The following is a 19,612-nucleotide window of genomic DNA, read 5'->3' as shown; positions in this document are numbered from 1 at the left end:
CACTGAGTGACTGTTTTCAACTTTTGATTATACATGTACCGCACCGTTTGACTGTGTGACTCAGTGTGTCTGTCTCACTGTCCGTCTCCCGTCAATTCAGTTTTTCTTTCAGTGTCACAGTGTGCGGGTGTTCGCCTCTGTGGCTTGTTTGCTTGGTATCCGCTTTTGTGCAGGGTCTAACTGTTTAGTTTCTGTGGGTGTGGGCTGTGTGTGCGCGTGCATGCGTGTCAGTGTATGTGTGTGTGTGTGTGTGCGTGTCTGCCGGCCTGTCTGTATACGTAGCGGCCTATATCTGTCTGTCTTTTGCAGGGCCGGACCAAATGAGTTGTAAGGGGGGGGTTCCTCCTTTTTTGGGGGGGCAAATCAGCGAAGTGGCGAAGCGAACTAGGGGGGTCCGGGGGCATGCTCCCCCGGAAAATTGTTGAAAAACAGTTAAAATCTGGGCAATCTGGTGCATTCTGAGCCTTGTTTTGAGGGTTAAGAGCAGCATTGTTTTGGTGCTAAAACTAGTAAAAAAAAACCACTCAAAGCAAGGTACATGCTCAGTTTTTCCATGGGTGGGGTTCCGGAACCCCTGGACCCCCCCCCCCCCCCCCCCCTGGGTCCGGCCCTGTTTTGTGTGCACCCGCGTCGGTGTGACTGCGCATGTGTGCGCGCGTGTCACTGACGTGTGTGTGTGGTTGTGGTTGTGTGCGTGTGTGTATGTGTGTGTGTGTCTCTCTCTCTCAGAAAGTTCAACCATGAGTAAAACTGACTTGATACGGTTCATTAATTGCGATGGGGTAAGGGACACAATCTCGAAAACAATCGTGACTGATCCTTTTGATAATTTAATCAACATCTTGTGAAGTACTCTCCATCTTTTTATCTGTACGTACAGTAATAATGTGTAAAGCGGTTTGCTCGGGGGGAGGGCTGGGTGATATATTCTTGCTTGTCTATTACCCTCAATAATAAATATTTTGTCTTGTTTTGTCTCTGCACACACACCATCGCGATCACCACCACCAACAACAACAGCAACAAATAGCTAAGAAAAAGCACGGGAAAACGGTCAGGTAAATGAGCTTGTATAAACCTGTTTCACTGTTGTGCGCCTGTACCATCCCGCAACGCATAAACGTTTCGATTGCCTCCCTTTACGTCCTTCACACGTCTGGCAACAAACATGGCGTGTACATGCCTCTTTTTGCGATGCAGCAATGTTGCTATGCAGACTTTCTCCAAACCATGGTTGTCTTTTGGTCGTGCACAGTATGTGACATCCAGATCAGAGCTTCTTGGGTTGTACAATGACAAAAAAAGGGCCTCGGCAGGTAAGATTTTCGTTCAAACATATCGAGTTTACACCACAGTCCACAGGCCAATAACAGTAGTCTAGAGCACACTCTGAGAACGTGATCGTCCAGACGATCACATCATGTTACTATGAATGCATTTCCTATGCGAACTATTGTTGTTTGCAAAAAGGCAATTAACAACATTATGAAGATGCAGACTTACAGTATTCTGCAGGTTTGCATTAAAAAAAACTCGACCAGCGTTCATTTCGGGAAGGCCAAGAGAAAGGCTGCGAGTTTTGCTAAACGTTTCTTGTTCTTGTATGGAAGTTTGGAACATCCGCCATCATTTTTTGATGGTTCTGATGTGCAAAGAATGCCGGAGGGTTTCAGTGCACTGGAACTTGGAAGTGGTATAATATAGCTGTCTGTATGACCAGTTTCATAGTTCAGGGTAAAGGGGGGGGGGGGGGGGGGGGGGGGGGGGTAGGTTCGAGGGGGTAGGGTTTAGGGGGGGGGGGGGAGGGGGCTTTGGAAAGGGGGAGGGCCGGCCCGGTTATAGATCTAGGATGTGAGGCTTCAACTGAGGTTGACTATGAAATTATTCAAGGTGCAAAACAATTCCAGTCACAAACCTTTGGTTTAATTCAGTAATGCAAACCATGCATCTCCTTAACTTGGTGCTAAAGTTAATTATTTAGGAGATCCATGCATGCACTGGCAGTCTTGATCGATTTGTGAAATCATTACTTACTGTAGCTAGCATAGACTGCAGAAGCTAGGCTTTGTTGGTAGACAATGAAATCTATAATATATATGTGCACATCCTAGATACTGGGTCACAACTATGGGACATGGACACCAGGAAAAAAAGTAGGACTGAATTGAGTGAAATACTCTTTTTTAAGTGCAAAAGACATGCCTGTATCTTTTTCTGTCAAAGAGAGGACCTTTCATATCGGGGTTTCTTTAGAAATGACAATTAGACACATGCAGTACGCTCTATGTCGTGGGTTACATGGTTTCCACTTTAGGCTTCAATATCCCACAGGAAAGAACTTTAGCTCAGTTATTGCATGTGGCATGTGGACAACATTGATAAATAAATATGCAAACATGAAAGTTTGAAATTACAAGTTTCCATAAGTTAACTAGATCGAAGTAGAAAGTGGAAACCGTAACCCACGCAATTTCCAGGTGCAAAAGTTTTTCTTGTAGGTCAAATGTAGCAACTAGCCTTTTGGGCACCCTTTTGGGTTTTAATACATGATAGAAAGATTTAAGTGAGCAAAAAGTTTTCGATCTGTGCTCACTGGGTTTATGTGTATAGAGATAATACTGTCGTGAGTTACATGGAAACCATAGTTTGTAATGTCTTTTATTTCCAAAGAAAAGAACTAAAACTTGATTATTGCATGTGGACTACATAGATAAATAACTATGCATACATGAAAGTTTGAAATTTTCAAGTTTCCATAAGCGACAATCCTAAATGAGAGAATTAATCGATTGTCGATCGTGCGTTGCAGAAGAATCGAAAATTTCATAATGGCGCCGATCATGAGAACACATGTGCTGCTCAAACTTTGCACCAGATCAAGCTTTAATCAGCAAAATATCGCAAAATTCGTCGATGAATATATGCTACAATTGTCAAAAAAGATTTTACAGGTCTCAAACAGTGAAGATACAGCGTGGTCTGTCGTGAGTTACGTCTCAAAAACCGGAAACGAATACGATTGGGTGGATAAATTCTCATTGTCTATTCACATGACCGGGTCAAACGTCATGAATGGAACTTTCCACGGTGTTCCCGCGATCTCACAACGCGTGTGTGATAGGCAATGCGGGATTTGTCGTCTGCTGTGGCCATGCTTTCGTGCATTACAGATGGAAACGAAACAAGGGTGGGGTACATTCAAGCGCGATTATAAGCTGAAATAAATTTGTTTCCTACCGTAGTGCTGTGTTTTGAAAACCTAAATGTTGTTGAAATAAATAAATAATGACTTTGAATAACTTTGAGGTTTCCTTTGTTCAGCAGATCGCATTTTTTGATGAAGTTGAAACCGGAAACGACGGTAACCCACGATTACGTGTTTTCTTTGCCGATCAAACTCCCAGAAGAAGAAAAATAGATGTAATTCTTGAGTGTGTATGTCGAGAATAATCCTTCAGCTGACCCATAAACATCACAATAAAATTCACAGAGCTTTATTCTCCATTATGTACAGCTGCAACACAGACTGGTGTATTTTTGTCCCAGTTTTAGGTGCTGTTTTGGGGGCATTTTGGCTAAAAATTAAATCGTTTAAAACCCACAGCAATGTTTGGAAACCCAAACTTGGTTGTTACAGTAAGTCAAATCCATCCCCTTTGACATCAAAGCATCCCCTTTGTCATCCATTGCTCAGAGATATTGTGACAGTCATTCAAAGTTGACAACCCATAGTATTTCCCAGTATCTAGGACGTGCACATATAGATATATATATCTATAGATCTAAAACTAGAAGAATCATGCTTACGTTATCAGACTTTAGCTAAGCCTAAGCTGAGTGCAAAACTGAAAGGATTTAACATTACATCACATTGATTTAAAATTAAATGGCACGATAGTCACATTTGTGTAAAGCTTCAGTGATAAAAGTATTAACTACGAATCGCTAGCATTCTGATGAAAATCGATGCTGCAGTATTTGATAGTGGAACCAGCTCCTTTATCATAGGAAAGAAACTTTTTTCTTTTTGTTGGTGTGCCTAATAAAGTGATCAATGTGAGTTAGAACTGTCATGTCCTGGCACCTTGGTGTAAATGTGCTTTCTCCTCTGTTCTAGTTTGTTCAAAGTTTGTCCTTTTTAATTTCCATCAGTTGTCTGTAAACTACTAGCTGTTTTCCATTTCCTGTTGTAAAGAAGGTAATTATGTATACAGTTGAACTTGTTAGCTGTATGTAACGACCACCCAAGACCAACCAAATGTGGTTCTTGTAGTCGGGTTATAGAAAGATGAATTACATAAAGGGAGAAAAGCTTGTCGGAAATTCTTTGGGCAGATGTTTATTACCAAGAGTTGATGAATATTTTCCATTTTTATGTTAGACATAAGTAATGCAAATTGTATATATATCATGTTTGTTTTTCATTTGACCTTGTAAAACCCTTTGAGCTGTGGAGGGCAGCGCTGTATAAATGTTAAATTATTATCATCATTATTATTATGGTCGCCAGGACAGGTTTGACTATGTATTTTGTGAAGCAGTGATCAAGCAAAAGTTTTGTAATGAAAACTTCACGTATTGCAAGTTGGATTTGAACCTGGTTCCAAATTGCACTTTTGAAGAATCCCCGTCTGCGCCCGACCTTAATCCAGAAGCGATCTACGCCAACAATGAGATGTCCTTGTCCCACATCGATGTCATCGGCTTTGACTATGACTACACACTGGCGACGTACACATCAGCACTGCACGAGCTGCTCTTCGACCTGGGCAAGAAGGCGCTCATCAACAATGTCAAGGTACAGTGGAACCCCCTTATAGGACCCCCACAACTCTGACAAAACCAGGTCTTAGAAAGGAGGGAGTCTTAAAATGGGGGTACATTTTCACAGGTTATGAATAGAATGTCTAAGAAAACAGGGTCTTAAAAGGGAGGAAGTCTTGAATTGGGGGGTCTTAAAAGGGGGTCTCCACTGTATGTCATGATTTAGTGGCAGTGATGTTGTATTAAATACAGTGGTGCACCCCTTTCATCAAGGCCTTAACAAATCTTGTGGAAAAAAGGATGTTTATGGGAAATTGGTTCCAGCAGTTCAGTGGAAGTCCCCTTCTAAGGCCTTCAACAATCGGAAAAATTCAGATTGTTTAAAAAGAAGGGAGTTTTAAAGTTGAAATAGATTTAATTTGTAAAGTTACAGAGGTTATTACGGTTATAAACAGAAAATCAGATTGTTTAAAAAGAAGGGAGTTTTAAAATTGAAATAGATTTAATTTGTAAAGTTACAGAGGTTATTACGGTTATAAACAGAAAATCTGAAAAAAAACTAGGTCTTGAAAAGGATGAACTCTTAACTTGGGGATTTCACTGTAATCGTTGCCGTTATCATGCTTAGTACCACCCTTCATTTATTGCAGTACCCAGCGGAGATCATGGACTTTAAGTACGACCCTAACCATGCGGTGCGAGGTCTTCATTTCGACACGCAGAAAGGACTGCTGCTCAAGATCGACTCCTTCCACAACATCCAGCTTGGCACCGTCTATAGGTGAGGAAAAACAAGAATTTAGCCCCTCTTGATTTTGTTCTTTGATCATGATTTTTTCCTGTGTTCATTTTTTTTTTTTTTGGGGGGGGGGGGGGGTATAATTTGTTGTTTGGTGTATCTTCTTGTCCTTGAAGAATTCCCTGTGCAGCAACGGAATCGCACTACCAATTCTATTTTGTATGTTCCTAGCCGTTAGACTTTTCCTTTGAGCTAATAGGATCTTTATTGTGTGTATGCGCACAAAAAAGAAAGCTTAAAAACACTTGTCCAATGGGACATCCCAGCATAAAATATTCAGAGTATCTGCACTGCAGAGTTTGTCACAAATATCCTTTACAATCACACACTTGAAAGCACAGGACAATTTCACTGTGTATATTGGAACCCCCTCCCACCTTTTAGGACATAGAGAGGTAAATGTACAGGCATTATGAACAGAACATCTGGAGAGAAAAAAGGGAAGTTTAACCCTTACAGTTCTGTAACACATGATACATAGCCACTGGTGAATTAACAGAGAGAAAAATAAAGAAAAACGGTCATAGGTTTTCGCATCCATGGGAGGTAATCGGAACCGACCAAACAGACTGAGCCATTAGCGCGACGTATGTCGTAACAACCAGGTGACAGTATACGTAAAGTAGCGTGACATATGTGGCGACAACCAGCCTAAGGGTTAAAAGAGGGGTTCCACAGACAGTATAGCCCAGCTGAGGCTTGTTTCTAGTGTTGCTGCTCCATAGGATTGAGAAGGCACAGTAAAATGTTAAATGTGTGCAGTGTCAGTATTTTTGTCGTTCCAGAGGACACCAGCCTGTGTCGGATGATGAAGTGCATGAGCTGTACGGAGGAACGCACATCTCTCTGGACTACATGAACTCCTTCTATGGCACAGTTAGTATCTCTTGATAATTCTCTGTCTAACAGCTTGCTGACAGATTTCAGATTAAAGGCATACCCCTTCTCATGAAAACCGTTTGGCTCATCATCTCAGGTGTGGGATACTTGGTCACATACCAACATTTAACAGCTTGCATGGGTGCTTTCTGTGCACATTTGGAATTTTTAACTGATTAAAATTCATAATTAATTCATCACAAAATGCCAACTCGCCACAGCAAGCAATCAGGGTGGGTTTTTTTTTTGCAACGAAGTGGAAAGATGGTCTCCTCTCATGCAAAAGCCTGGCAAAATCTGCGATGGTGAGCCATGTGTTTTCACGAGAAGGAATGTGCCTTCCAACTCAAGGCATCACCTTTTGTGGGCTGTGAAATCTTTGGTAAATTTAAGTAGACTTTGCAAAATTATGCAGATGTGCATGAAGAAAGTCAGATTTTACTGTAATGGATATATATATCTTAATATCTTGATGAATTTCCTCTTTCTTTCGCTAAAAATTCAAGTCAGCGTATTACACATCACCGCAATAGTTGTGTGCATCACCGGACCTGACAAGTGTTTAACTCGGGGATTTTGTTGTTGCAGGGACCAATGCATCAAATGATCGACCTGTTTGCTATTCCCGAAATTTCCTTGATATCGGATATCACAGAGGTTTGTATTTTCATGGATGTAATCTTGTCGTGAAATGAGGGATCTCATTCTGGTTTTTATATTTAGTCAAGTTTTGACTAAATATTTTAACATCGAGGGGGAATCGAAACGAGGGTCGTGGTGTATGTGCGTGTGTGTGTGCGTGCGTGTGTGTGTGTGTGTAGAGCGATTCAGACTAAACTACTGGACCGATCTTTATGAAATTTGACATGAGAGTTCCTGGGTATGAAATCCCCATACGTTTTTTTCATTTTTTTGATACATGTCTTTGATGACGTCATATCCGGCTTTTCGTGAAAGTTGAGGCGGCACTGTCACGCCCTCATTTTTCAACCAAATTGGTTCAAATTTTGGTCAAGTAATCTTCGACGAAGCCCGGACTTCGGTATTGCATTTCAGCTTGGTGGCTTAAAAATTAATTAATGACTTTGGTCATTAAAAATCTGAAAATTGTAAAAAAAAATAAAAATTTATAAAACGATCCAAATTTACGTTTATCTTATTCTCCATCATTTGCTGATTCCAAAAACATATAAATATGTTATATTCGGATTAAAAACAAGCTCTGAAAATTAAATATATAAAAATTATTCTCAAAATTAAATTGTCCAAATCAATTTAAAAACACTTTCATCTTATTCCTTGTCGGTTCCTGATTCCAAAAACATATAGATATGATATGTTTGGATTAAAAACACGCTCAGAAAGTTAAAACAAAGAGAGGTACAGAAAAGCGTGCTATCCTTCTTAGCGCAACTACTACCCCGCTCTTCTTGTCAATTTCACTGCCTTTGCCATGAGCGGTGGCCTGACGATGCTACGAGTAAAATGGCATTGCATTCAGTTTCATTCTGTGAGTTCGACAGCTACTTGACTAAATATTGTATTTTCGCCTTACGCGACTTGTTTTTAAATGGCTTAATTCACTCATAACCACTGTTATTATTATTGTTTGTTTTTGTTGGGATTTTTTATTTTATTTTTTTTTTAGTCTTTCAGCTCCAATTTGTTATATACAATGTATCCAAATCATTTGTGATTGAATCTTGAATACATTAATTGGACTAATATTGCTGCAAAATAATTGTGTTGTAGTTTTCTGCTCTAAATAATACTGATTGTGTTTATGACACCTTGTGTAAATCTGTGATGAAAAGCTGCTTTTCTTTTTATAGTTTTTGTTCAGTTTGGGATTGTAATTAATAAATCATCATCTTTTTTCTTCCAGTATTTCAACCAAAACAACATTGTATATGATCCAGAGTACGTCTTTTTTGACATCCGGGTGAGTTTTTAATCGCTCCATATGTGAATGTGATTGTGTACATTTTTGTCATGAGTGCGTGTGGCTATGCCTTTAAGCTTAAATCGACAATGTTCAGAAATAACTTATAATCAGCTTTTTTGGGGGGTAGAAGAGTGATTTCCCTTTGTTCCCCTTGCTTTTTCATGGAAACACTAAGTCAAGCTACATGTGATATTGTAGGCCAATCACCAGCGAACTGCATACATCTCTTTGCTTGTGGCGACGTTCTGTGCCAGTAAAATCATGCAAACGACTAACATCCCAGTGAGGATTAGCTCGGGCCTGTGCTCTCTGCACTGTCCGCTCGATATAACGCTCTTTTTGTTCGAAAGCAAGCACATCGGAGCTGACAATCGGCATTGTGGATGTGATCGCGACCCTCAGTGCACAGATCGAGTGACCACGTGTGGAGGCGTCACGTGTAGCTTTTCTCAATGTTTGCAAGAAAAAGCAACTCCACCACAACCCTTACAATATAGGCTAAATTTTCATGTGATTTAGGTTACTTGTTAACAGGTGTCTAGCTCTGAGTGCAAACCTGTAGTGATTTAGGGTATCTCTATTTGCTTTCTGTTTGGACTCATTCAGTGGAGTGAAACTTACCTTGCTTCCTAGCTACACACAGCAGTGCATTTATACTGTGGTGCCTGCAATGTGAGGCCGCTCCAATGACAGGGCATGTCTCCAATGACAGGGCATGTCTCCAATGACAGGGCATGTCTCCAATGACAGGGCATGTCTCCAATGACAGGGCATGTCTCCAATGACAGGGCATGTCTCCAATGACAGGGCATGTCTCCAATGACAGGGCATGTCTCCAAAGACGGGGCATGTCTCCAATGACGGGGCATGTCTCCAATGACAGGGCATGTCTCCAATGACAGGGCATGTCTCCTATGACAGGGCATGTCTCCAATGACGGGGCATGTCTCCAATGACAGGGCATGTCTCCAAAGACGGGGCATGTCTCCAATGACAGCAGGGCATGTCTCCAATGACGGGGCATGTCTCCAATGACAGGGCATGTCTCCAATGACAGGGCATGTCTCCAATGACGGGGCATGTCTCCAATGACAGGGCATGTCTCCAATGACAGGGCATGTCTCCAATGACAGGGCATGTCTCCAATGACGGGGCATGTCTCCAATGACAGGGCATGTCTCCAATGACAGGGCATGTCTCCAATGACGGGGCATGTCTCCAATGACGGGGCATGTCTCCAATGACAGGGCATGTCTCCAATGACAGGGCATGTCTCCTATGACAGGGCATGTCTCCAATGACAGGGCATGTCTCCAATAACAGGGCATGTCTCCAATGACAGGGCATGTCTCCAATGACAGCAGGGCATGTCTCCAATGACAGGGCATGTCTCCAATGACAGGGCATGTCTCCAATGACAGGTCTCCAATGACAGGGCATGTCTCCAATGACAGGTCTCCAATGACAGGGCATGTCTCCAATGACACGGCATGTCTCCAATGACAGGGCATGTCTCCAATGACAGGGCATGTCTCCAATGACAGCAGGGCATGTCTCCAATGACAGCAGGGCATGTCTCCAATGACAGGGCATGTCTCCAATGACAGGGCATGTCTCCAATGACAGCAGGGCATGTCTCCAATGACAGCAGGGCATGTCTCCAATGACAGGGCATGTCTCCAATGACAGCAGGGCATGTCTCCAATGACAGGGCATGTCTCCAATGACAGGGCATGTCTCCAATGACAGCAGGGCATGTCTCCAATGACAGGGCATGTCTCCAATGACAGCAGGGCATGTCTCCAATGACAGCAGGGCATGTCTCCAATGACAGCAGGGCATGTCTCCAATGACAGGTCTCCAATGACAGGGCATGTCTCCAATGACAGGTCTCCAATGACAGGGCATGTCTCCAATGACACGGCATGTCTCCAATGACAGGGCATGTCTCCAATGACAGCAGGGCATGTCTCCAATGACAGCAGGGCATGTCTCCAATGACAGGGCATGTCTCCAATGACAGGGCATGTCTCCAATGACAGCAGGGCATGTCTCCAATGACAGGGCATGTCTCCAATGACAGGGCATGTCTCCAATGACAGGGCATGTCTCCAATGACAGGGCATGTCTCCAATGACAGGGCATGTCTCCAATGACAGGGCATGTCTCCAATGACAGCAGGGCATGTCTCCAATGACAGCAGGGCATGTCTCCAATGACAGGGCATGTCTCCAATGACAGGGCATGTCTCCAATGACAGGGCATGTCTCCAATGACAGCAGGGCATGTCTCCAATGACAGGGCATGTCTCCAATGACAAGGCATGTCTCCAATGACAGGGCATGTCTCCAATGACAGGGCATGTCTCCAATGACAGCAGGGCATGTCTCCAATGACAGCAGGGCATGTCTCCAATGACAGGGCATGTCTCCAATGACAGGGCATGTCTCCAATGACAGGGCATGTCTCCAATGACAGGGCATGTCTCCAATGACAGGGCATGTCTCCTATGACAGGGCATGTCTCCTATGACAGGGCATGTCTCCAATGACAGGGCATGTCTCCAATGACAGGGCATGTCTCCAATCAATGACAGGGCATGTCTCCAATGACAGGGCATGTCTCCAATGACAGGGCATGTCTCCAATGACAGGGCATGTCTCCAATGACAGGGCATGTCTCCAATGACAGGGCATGTCTCCTATGACAGGGCATGTCTCCAATGACAGGGCATGTCTCCAATAACAGGGCATGTCTCCAATGACAGGGCATGTCTCCAATGACAGCAGGGCATGTCTCCAATGACAGGGCATGTCTCCAATGACAGGGCATGTCTCCAATGACAGGGCATGTCTCCAATGACAGGGCATGTCTCCAACGACGGGGCATGTCTCCAATGACAGGGCATGTCTCCAATGACGGGGCATGTCTCCAATGACAGGGCATGTCTCCAATGACGGGGCATGTCTCCAATGACAGGGCATGTCTCCAATGACAGGGCATGTCTCCAATGACAGGGCATGTCTCCAATGACAGCAGGGCATGTCTCCAATGACAGCAGGGCATGTCTCCAGTGACAGCAGGGCATGTCTCCAATGACAGGGCATGTCTCCAATGACAGGGCATGTCTCCAATGACAGGGCATGTCTCCAATGACAGCAGGGCATGTCTCCAATGACAGGGCATGTCTCCAATGACAGCAGGGCATGTCTCCAATGACAGGGCATGTCTCCAATGACAGGGCATGTCTCCAATGACAGGGCATGTCTCCAATGACAGGGCATGTCTCCAATGACAGCAGGGCATGTCTCCAATGACAGCAGGGCATGTCTCCAATGACAGGGCATGTCTCCAATGACAGGGCATGTCTCCAATGACAGGGCATGTCTCCAATGACAGGGCATGTCTCCAATGACAGCAGGGCATGTCTCCAATGACAGGGCATGTCTCCAATGACAGGGCATGTCTCCAATGACAGGGCATGTCTCCAATGACAGCAGGGCATGTCTCCAATGACACGGCATGTCTCCAATGACATGGCATGTCTCCAATGACGGGGCATGTCTCCAATGACACGGCATGTCTCCAATGACAGGGCATGTCTCCAATGACAGCAGGGCATGTCTCCAATGACAGCAGGGCATGTCTCCAATGACAGGGCATGTCTCCAATGACAGCAGGGCATGTCTCCAATGACAGGGCATGTCTCCAATGACAGCAGGGCATGTCTCCAATGACAGGGCATGTCTCCAATGACAGGGCATGTCTCCAATGACGGGGCATGTCTCCAATGACAGGGCATGTCTCCAATGACAGGGCATGTCTCCAATGACAGCAGGGCATGTCTCCAATGACAGCAGGGCATGTCTCCAATGACAGGGCATGTCTCCAATGACAGCAGGGCATGTCTCCAATGACAGGGCATGTCTCCAATGACAGGGCATGTCTCCAATGACAGCAGGGCATGTCTCCAATGACAGGGCATGTCTCCAATGACAGGGCATGTCTCCAATGACAGGGCATGTCTCCAATGACAGCAGGGCATGTCTCCAATGACAGGGCATGTCTCCAATGACGGGGCATGTCTCCAATGACAGGGCATGTCTCCAATGACAGGGCATGTCTCCAATGACAGCAGGGCATGTCTCCAATGACAGGGCATGTCTCCAATGACAGGGCATGTCTCCAATGACGGGGCATGTCTCCAATGACAGGGCATGTCTCCAATGACAGGGCATGTCTCCAATGACAGCAGGGCATGTCTCCAATGACAGGGCATGTCTCCAATGACAGGGCATGTCTCCAATGACGGGGCATGTCTCTAATGACAGGGCATGTCTCCAATGACAGGGCATGTCTCCAATGACAGGGCATGTCTCCAATGACAGGGCATGTCTCCAATGACGGGGCATGTCTCCAATGACGGGGCATGTCTCCAATGACAGGGCATGTCTCCAATGACAGGGCATGTCTCCAATGACGGGGCATGTCTCCAATGACAGGGCATGTCTCCAATGACAGCAGGGCATGTCTCCAATGACGGGGCATGTCTCCAATGACACGGCATGTCTCCAATGACAGGGCATGTCTCCAATGACGGGGCATGTCTCCAATGACAGCAGGGCATGTCTCCAATGACAGGGCATGTCTCCTATGACAGGGCATGTCTCCTATGACAGGGCATGTCTCCAATGACAGGGCATGTCTCCAATGACAGGGCATGTCTCCAATCAATGACAGGGCATGTCTCCAATGACAGGGCATGTCTCCAATGACAGGGCATGTCTCCAATGACAGGGCATGTCTCCAATGACAGGGCATGTCTCCAATGACAGGGCATGTCTCCAATGACAGGGCATGTCTCCAATGACAGGGCATTTCTCCAATGACAGGGCATGTCTCCAATGACAGGGCATGTCCTCCAATGACAGGGCATGTCTCCAATGACAGGACATGTCTCCAATGACAGGGCATGTCTCCAATGACAGGGCATGTCTCCAATCAATGACAGGGCATGTCTCCAATCAATGACAGGGCATGTCTCCAATGACAGGGCATGTCTCCAATGACAGGGCATGTCTCCAATCAATGACAGGGCATGTCTCCAATGACAGGGCATGTCTCCAATGACAGGGCATGTCTCCAATGACAGGGCATGTCTCCAATGACAGGGCATGTCTCCAATGACAGGGCATGTCTCCAATGACAGGTCATGTCTCCAATGACAGGGCATGTCTCCAATCAATGACAGGGCATGTCTCCAATGACAGGGCATGTCTCCAATGACAGGGCATGTCTCCAATCAATGACAGGGCATGTCTCCAATGACAGGGCATGTCTCCAATGACAGGGCATGTCTCCAATGACAGGGCATGTCTCCAATGACAGGGCATGTCTCCAATGACAGGGCATGTCTCCAATGACAGGGCATGTCTCCAATGACAGGGCATGTCTCCAATGACAGGGCATGTCTCCAATGACAGGGCATGTCTCCAATGACAGGGCATGTCTCCAATAGACCAACTTTGGCAATAACTCTGTCCGGTTTGTATGAGTTGTGAAAGAGTGAATACCCTTGCTTTTAGTGAGGCAAACTTTCTACATGTGCTCCTTGTCCACGTGTTTCAGACACACCCCTCGCTAGTGACTGGGCTATGATGTCACGTGGGAAAGTTTGCCTCAATAAAAGCAAGAGTATTCACGCGACAGAGTTATTTCGGAACACCGTCTATTAAGGACATTTTCTGTTGTCCCCATGTCTACTATCCTCACCAAAATGTACCTGTCATGACAGGCCACCTGCCATGTAGGGACACTTTCAGCTGGACCCAAGGGTGTCCTTTTATCACAGGTACCACTGTATGGCCTTGGTTCACATTGTTAACACAACTGTATTGGTGACGTTCTCAGCCAAAGTTTGCTGATGTTGCAGAATGCAGTGCAGGGCGTACACAAGTCTGGGGTCCTTCATCAAAAGATCATGGAAAGTCTGGGTAAGTTGCTCGACTGTGTCTCGTCTGCATCTGACTTGAATGGTTGGAGTGTAAAAGCCTCTTAGGACCAGTTTGGCCTACCTAAGCCTTGGCACAGGAGGGGGTGAGGTGATATGTTGAAATTGAACACCGGTGTCACGAACTGAAAACTCTGCCTGAACAATCCTTCTCATTGCGGTCAATGTGCATGCGCTAACATGGGGAGATTAATCAGGTCGTGAACAACCTAACCCTAACCCTTACCCTTACCCTAATCCTAACCCTAATCCTAACCCTAACCCTAAGGGTCGCATTTTTTAAGTCCAAGATTGGCGCATGCGCATTGACCGCAATGAGAAGTATTGTTCAGCAGAGGTTTCAGTTCGATCGTGACACCGGCAGTGGGAGCAGTGGCCAATTATATAGGGACATGCACTAATGATAGAGTCTTATATTTTCATATTTTCGAAAGTGGTTGTTAAAGGTAGGTGGTTGCTAGAGAAAAGTGAATGATATGGGGAAAAATTCCTTGGAGAGCATTTTGGGTAGTCGTAATGGGCAGGGGGTGGTTACCGAGAGGTGGTTGCCAAAGCAGGTTTTGACTGACTGTGTGATAGAATTGTATTGCTGACAGACATATATCTGGAGAAAGTTCACAGATATACCTTACTTGCAATTTAATGATAGAATTGTATCGCTGACAGACATATATCTGGAGAAAGTTCAGAGATATACCTTACTTGCAATTTTATGATAGAATTGTATCGCTGACAGACATATATCTGGAGAAAGTTCAGAGATATACCTTACTTGCAATTTTATGATAGAATTGTATCGCTGACAGACATATATCTGGAGAAAGTTCAGAGATATACCTTACTTGCAATTTTATGATAGAATTGTATCGCTGACAGACATATATCTGGAGAAAGTTCACAGATATACCTTACTTGCAATTTCATGATAGAATTGTATCGCTGACAGACATGTATCAGGAGAAAGTTCAGAGATATACCTTACTTGCAATTTTATGATAGAATTGTATCGCTGACAGACATATATCTGGAGAAAGTTCACAGATATACCTTACTTGCAATTTCATGATAGAATTGTATCGCTGACAGACATATATCTGGAGAAAGTTCAGAGATATACCTTACTTGCAATTTTATGATAGAATTGTATCGCTGACAGACATATATCTGGAGAAAGTTCACAGATATACCTTACTTGCAATTTCATGATAGAATTGTATCGCTGACAGACATGTATCAGGAGAAAGTTCAGAGATATACCTTACTTGCAATTTTATGATAGAATTGTATCGCTGACAGACATATATGTGGAGAAAGTTGAGGAGACTAAAGGGCTGCTGACCAGACTACAGTCAGAAGGGAAGAAACTCTTCCTCATCAGCAACAGTGGCTTCCCTTTCATGTAAGTCTGAGTGGAAAATTGCATTTTGAGAATTCATAATTTTAATCATTTGGCACCATTCTTGTATGCTAGTTAACAGCTTAATTATCATATATGGTATACCTCCCCCTCGTGCCCCTTCCTCTCCTTGACCCTGTCATTGCCTGTAGGACGTCAGCTGACATCCTGAGTAACTTGCTTTAAGGCCAAAAAGAAAAATATGTCTGTTTCCGGTAACCCGACCAACCCTATTTTTAAGCGCCGACCCTAAAGTTTTTTTTCGCTTTTCGCACACAAAAAAAGAAAAAAAAAGGAAAAAAAAGGAGGTAATTAAAATCGGTCGATGAGACTTTACAATCGAAGAGACTTACCTCCCGTTTCCGTCGTCACGCGAAATAAACATGGCGGCCAATGACGCCGGGGAAAAAAACCACGGAAAAAGACGTTTACAAAACGTAAGAAAAAGGTAAAAAAAATAAAACAATAAAATTAAAAAAACTGACCGACCGACCGACCCTGTTTTTTTCGGCGATGTTACCGAAAACAGACATATTTTTCTTTTTGGCCTAATTGGCAACAAATCGTTCAATAAACAAAAAAGAAGAACAACAACAAACAAACAATGTGTGCGTGTCTGGTATATTTATTTATACATCAACGGCACATTGTAAGTTGTCAATTCAGGTAAATATAGATAAAATGCTTTGTATACAAATAGTTACTGGCAGTAAAGAGTTTAAAGTTGTGATTTTCTGTTTGCAATTGATTGACATATGTTTGATTCAAATATGACGTTATTGCACCAGACTTGGATTTGCCGAGTGCAGGTGTGATGTTTTGTCCTGAAATTCAAGCAGAGGTGTTGATTAAGGTTGCCTCGGAAAACCCATTTTGGATTCGCCCCGACAAAAAATGACGTAGGTCTTGAAAGAGAGAGAATCTTAAAATGGAGGTACATTTGCAGACGTCATGGACTAAGTCTAAGAAAACACCTTAAAAGGGTGTATTCTTATATAAGAGGGTTTCAGCGTACAGCAGAACCTCCCTTTTTAAGACCCCCCGTTTTAAGGTTCCCTCTTTTTCAGGACCCTCAGATTCTGTGTCCATAACCTCTGTAAATACTTGGTCATAGTATGTTTGTTTATGTTTGGTCGTTATCTTGCCTGTGCGTGTATTGTATGTTTGGTCGCTTTCTTTGCCTGTGCATGTATAGTTTGTTGGTTATGTTTGGTCGGTTTCTTTGCCTGTGCGTGTATAGTATGCTTGTCGATGTATGTATTGTAAAGCGCTAAGAGTAGACATTTTTCTAGAATAGCGCTATAAAAGTTTGCATTATTATTGTAAATGACGAAAATGTACCCCCGTTTTAAGGCTCCCTCCTTTCCAAGACCCTCAGATTCTGTGTTCATAACCTCTGTAAACGTACCCCCGTTTTAAGGCTCCCTCCTTTCCAAGACCCTCAGATTCTGTGTTCATAACCTCTGTAAACGTACCCCCGTTTTAAGGCTCCCTCCTTTCCAAGACCCTCAGATTCTGTGTTCATAACCTCTGTAAACGTACCCCCGTTTTAAGGCTCCCTCCTTTCCAAGACCCTCAGATTCTGTGTTCATAACCTCTGTAAACGTACCCCCGTTTTAAGGCTCCCTCCTTTCCAAGACTCTCAGATTCTGTGTTCATAACCTGTGTAAACGTACCCCCGTTTTAAGGCTCCCTCCTTTTCAAGACCCTCAGATTCTGTGTTCATAACCTCTGTAAACGTACCCCCATTTTAAGGCTCCCTCTTTATCAAGACCCTCAGATTCTGTGTTCATAACCTCTGTAAACGTACCCCCGTTTTAAGGCTCCCTCCTTTCCAAGACTCTCAGATTCTGTGTTCATAACCTGTGTAAACGTACCCCCGTTTTAAGGCTCCCTCCTTTTCAAGACCCTCAGATTCTGTGTTCATAACCTCTGTAAACGTACCCCCATTTTAAGGCTCCCTCTTTATCAAGACCCTCAGATTCTGTGTTCATAACCTCTGTAAACGTACCCCCATTTTAAGGCTCCCTCCTTTGGTGGTTTTAAAAGGGAGGTTACACTGTATTTCATTTCCAGAGATGCAGGAATGCGGTACATGATTGGACCCGACTGGCTAGATCTCTTTGACATTGTCATTGTCAGTGCACGCAAACCCAAGTTCTTCCATGCTGGAAACAGGTCTGTCTTCTTTTTATTATATATTTTTTTAAAGATTTCATTGTTATAACAAAATTGCGGTACAGTGGTACCTGCGACAAAAGGACGCCCTTGGGACCCGTTAAAAGTGTCCCTACATTGCAGGTGGCCTTTCATGACAGGTATACTTTGGTAGAGATAATAGACAAGGGGACTCTAGATGGTGTCCTTTCATGGGAGGTGTCCACTCATCAGAGGGACCTTACATGGCGGGCACCACTGTACTTCAATGATATCTGCTCTTGCTGTGTTCAACTTTGCTAGTATGTATGTATTGGTCAGGACATATTATAATGATTAAACAACCACGAAATCCATAGTCTTCCGCGACTGAAAGATACTTACTAGTTAATCTTAATGAAACCATTTGTTATTGTGGTGGTACAGTCATACCTGTCCATAACTACCACGCAAGGCAGCGACCAAAAGTGGTCGTTATAGACAGGTGATTGTTGTGGAAAGGTGAATTATTCAGGGGAAAAACTTGGCAGGGATCCTTTGGGGTGGTTGTGATGTGCAGGTGGTCGTTATCGAGAGGCTGTCGCAGACCTGGGAACCAATACGATTTCTCTGTATTTTGTACGCTTGATTGACTAAAATACGTTCAGTACGGTCCGTGGAAAAAAGTACGATAAAAACAAATCCTATACTACTTTTCCTCACAGGAGCATCTCGGACACAATATTTTGGATGTTCGAATGTTGTGTGGAGTTCACTCATTTTTCTAAAAATATGCCAAGTTTCTTTGAGAATGCTCCAAGTGCAAAACGGGGGTTGCCAGGTGTGTATATATATATAGTCTCCACAGCAGGTTTGACTGTAGCATGAACTATAACCAGTGATGTGACCTCTTTCAGACCGTTCCGTCTGTATGACCCTGGCATGGGGAGAAACACGTGGGGGAGGGTGACCACACTGGAGAAAGGCAAGGTCTACCAACAGGTCAGTTCTGCTTTGGACATACAACTCCTGGTACAGTGGGCCCCCCCCCCCCCCCCTTTGAAGTCGTCCAAAAATATGAGAAAATCAGGTCTTGAAAAGGAGGTTTTGGAGAAAAAAAAAGGGATTCCACTGTATTTCATACTGCAGTGAAACACTCCTACCAAATTAACTATGCTTTTGATCTAGATAGTGTGACAGGTGAGGCTACCGCTCCTTTCACAGCAGACTCTGCACCCGAGTTGTTGGCCTTTAAGTCAACACCGGTGGATTGTGGAATTCTGTTTGTGATGGGGTCTGGTGGTTTCCGATTGTCTGTATGTTCATGGAAACCTTCGGGTTTGCATAACAGTTTTTATAGGGCTAACAAATTAGCCCTAACATTTTCAATCCTGTTTGATTGCACTTCGCCTCCCTAGGTGATCGTAGTGTTACGGCACTCGGTTACAATAGTTCCACAGTTGTAAAATTCGTACCGTCTTGTCTCGTTCTTGAATTGGTGAGTACAGTATTCCTTTGTTTTTTAACTTTGTTCATCTTACCACAGTCACTTCGTTGTTTAGAGTTCCACAGTTTATAAGTAATGTTTGTCCAACATCATATTTGTGTTATTTTCCAACTACGCAGGGCGCGTAATATAAGCGTTCGCTTGAGTTCGCGTACCTATTGCTTATTGTTGTATTA

The 19,612-nt window shown here is 43.9% G+C and overlaps 1 protein-coding gene across 1 annotated transcript in view; it reads left to right on the top strand.

The window, feature by feature from the left end:
- The first annotated feature begins 1,166 nt into the window (after nt 1–1,166).
- LOC138945752 (5'-nucleotidase domain-containing protein 2-like) overlaps nt 1,167–19,612 on the top strand; it is a 38,196-nt gene continuing 19,750 nt past the window's right edge. The window contains exons 1-10 of the mRNA XM_070317251.1: nt 1,167–1,316; nt 4,623–4,798; nt 5,415–5,545; nt 6,349–6,439; nt 7,031–7,099; nt 8,328–8,384; nt 14,320–14,380; nt 15,694–15,796; nt 17,870–17,971; nt 18,847–18,931. Of these exons, the coding sequence (XP_070173352.1) occupies nt 1,169–1,316; nt 4,623–4,798; nt 5,415–5,545; nt 6,349–6,439; nt 7,031–7,099; nt 8,328–8,384; nt 14,320–14,380; nt 15,694–15,796; nt 17,870–17,971; nt 18,847–18,931 (1,023 nt within the window). The 5' untranslated portion in view covers nt 1,167–1,168. The remainder of the gene's footprint in view (nt 1,317–4,622; nt 4,799–5,414; nt 5,546–6,348; nt 6,440–7,030; nt 7,100–8,327; nt 8,385–14,319; nt 14,381–15,693; nt 15,797–17,869; nt 17,972–18,846; nt 18,932–19,612) is intronic.

Source organism: Littorina saxatilis, linkage group LG13 (genome assembly GCF_037325665.1).
Source record: "Littorina saxatilis isolate snail1 linkage group LG13, US_GU_Lsax_2.0, whole genome shotgun sequence".
Classification (NCBI taxonomy): Eukaryota; Metazoa; Mollusca; class Gastropoda; order Littorinimorpha; family Littorinidae; genus Littorina; species Littorina saxatilis.
This window is presented reverse-complemented; position numbering and strand designations above follow the sequence as displayed.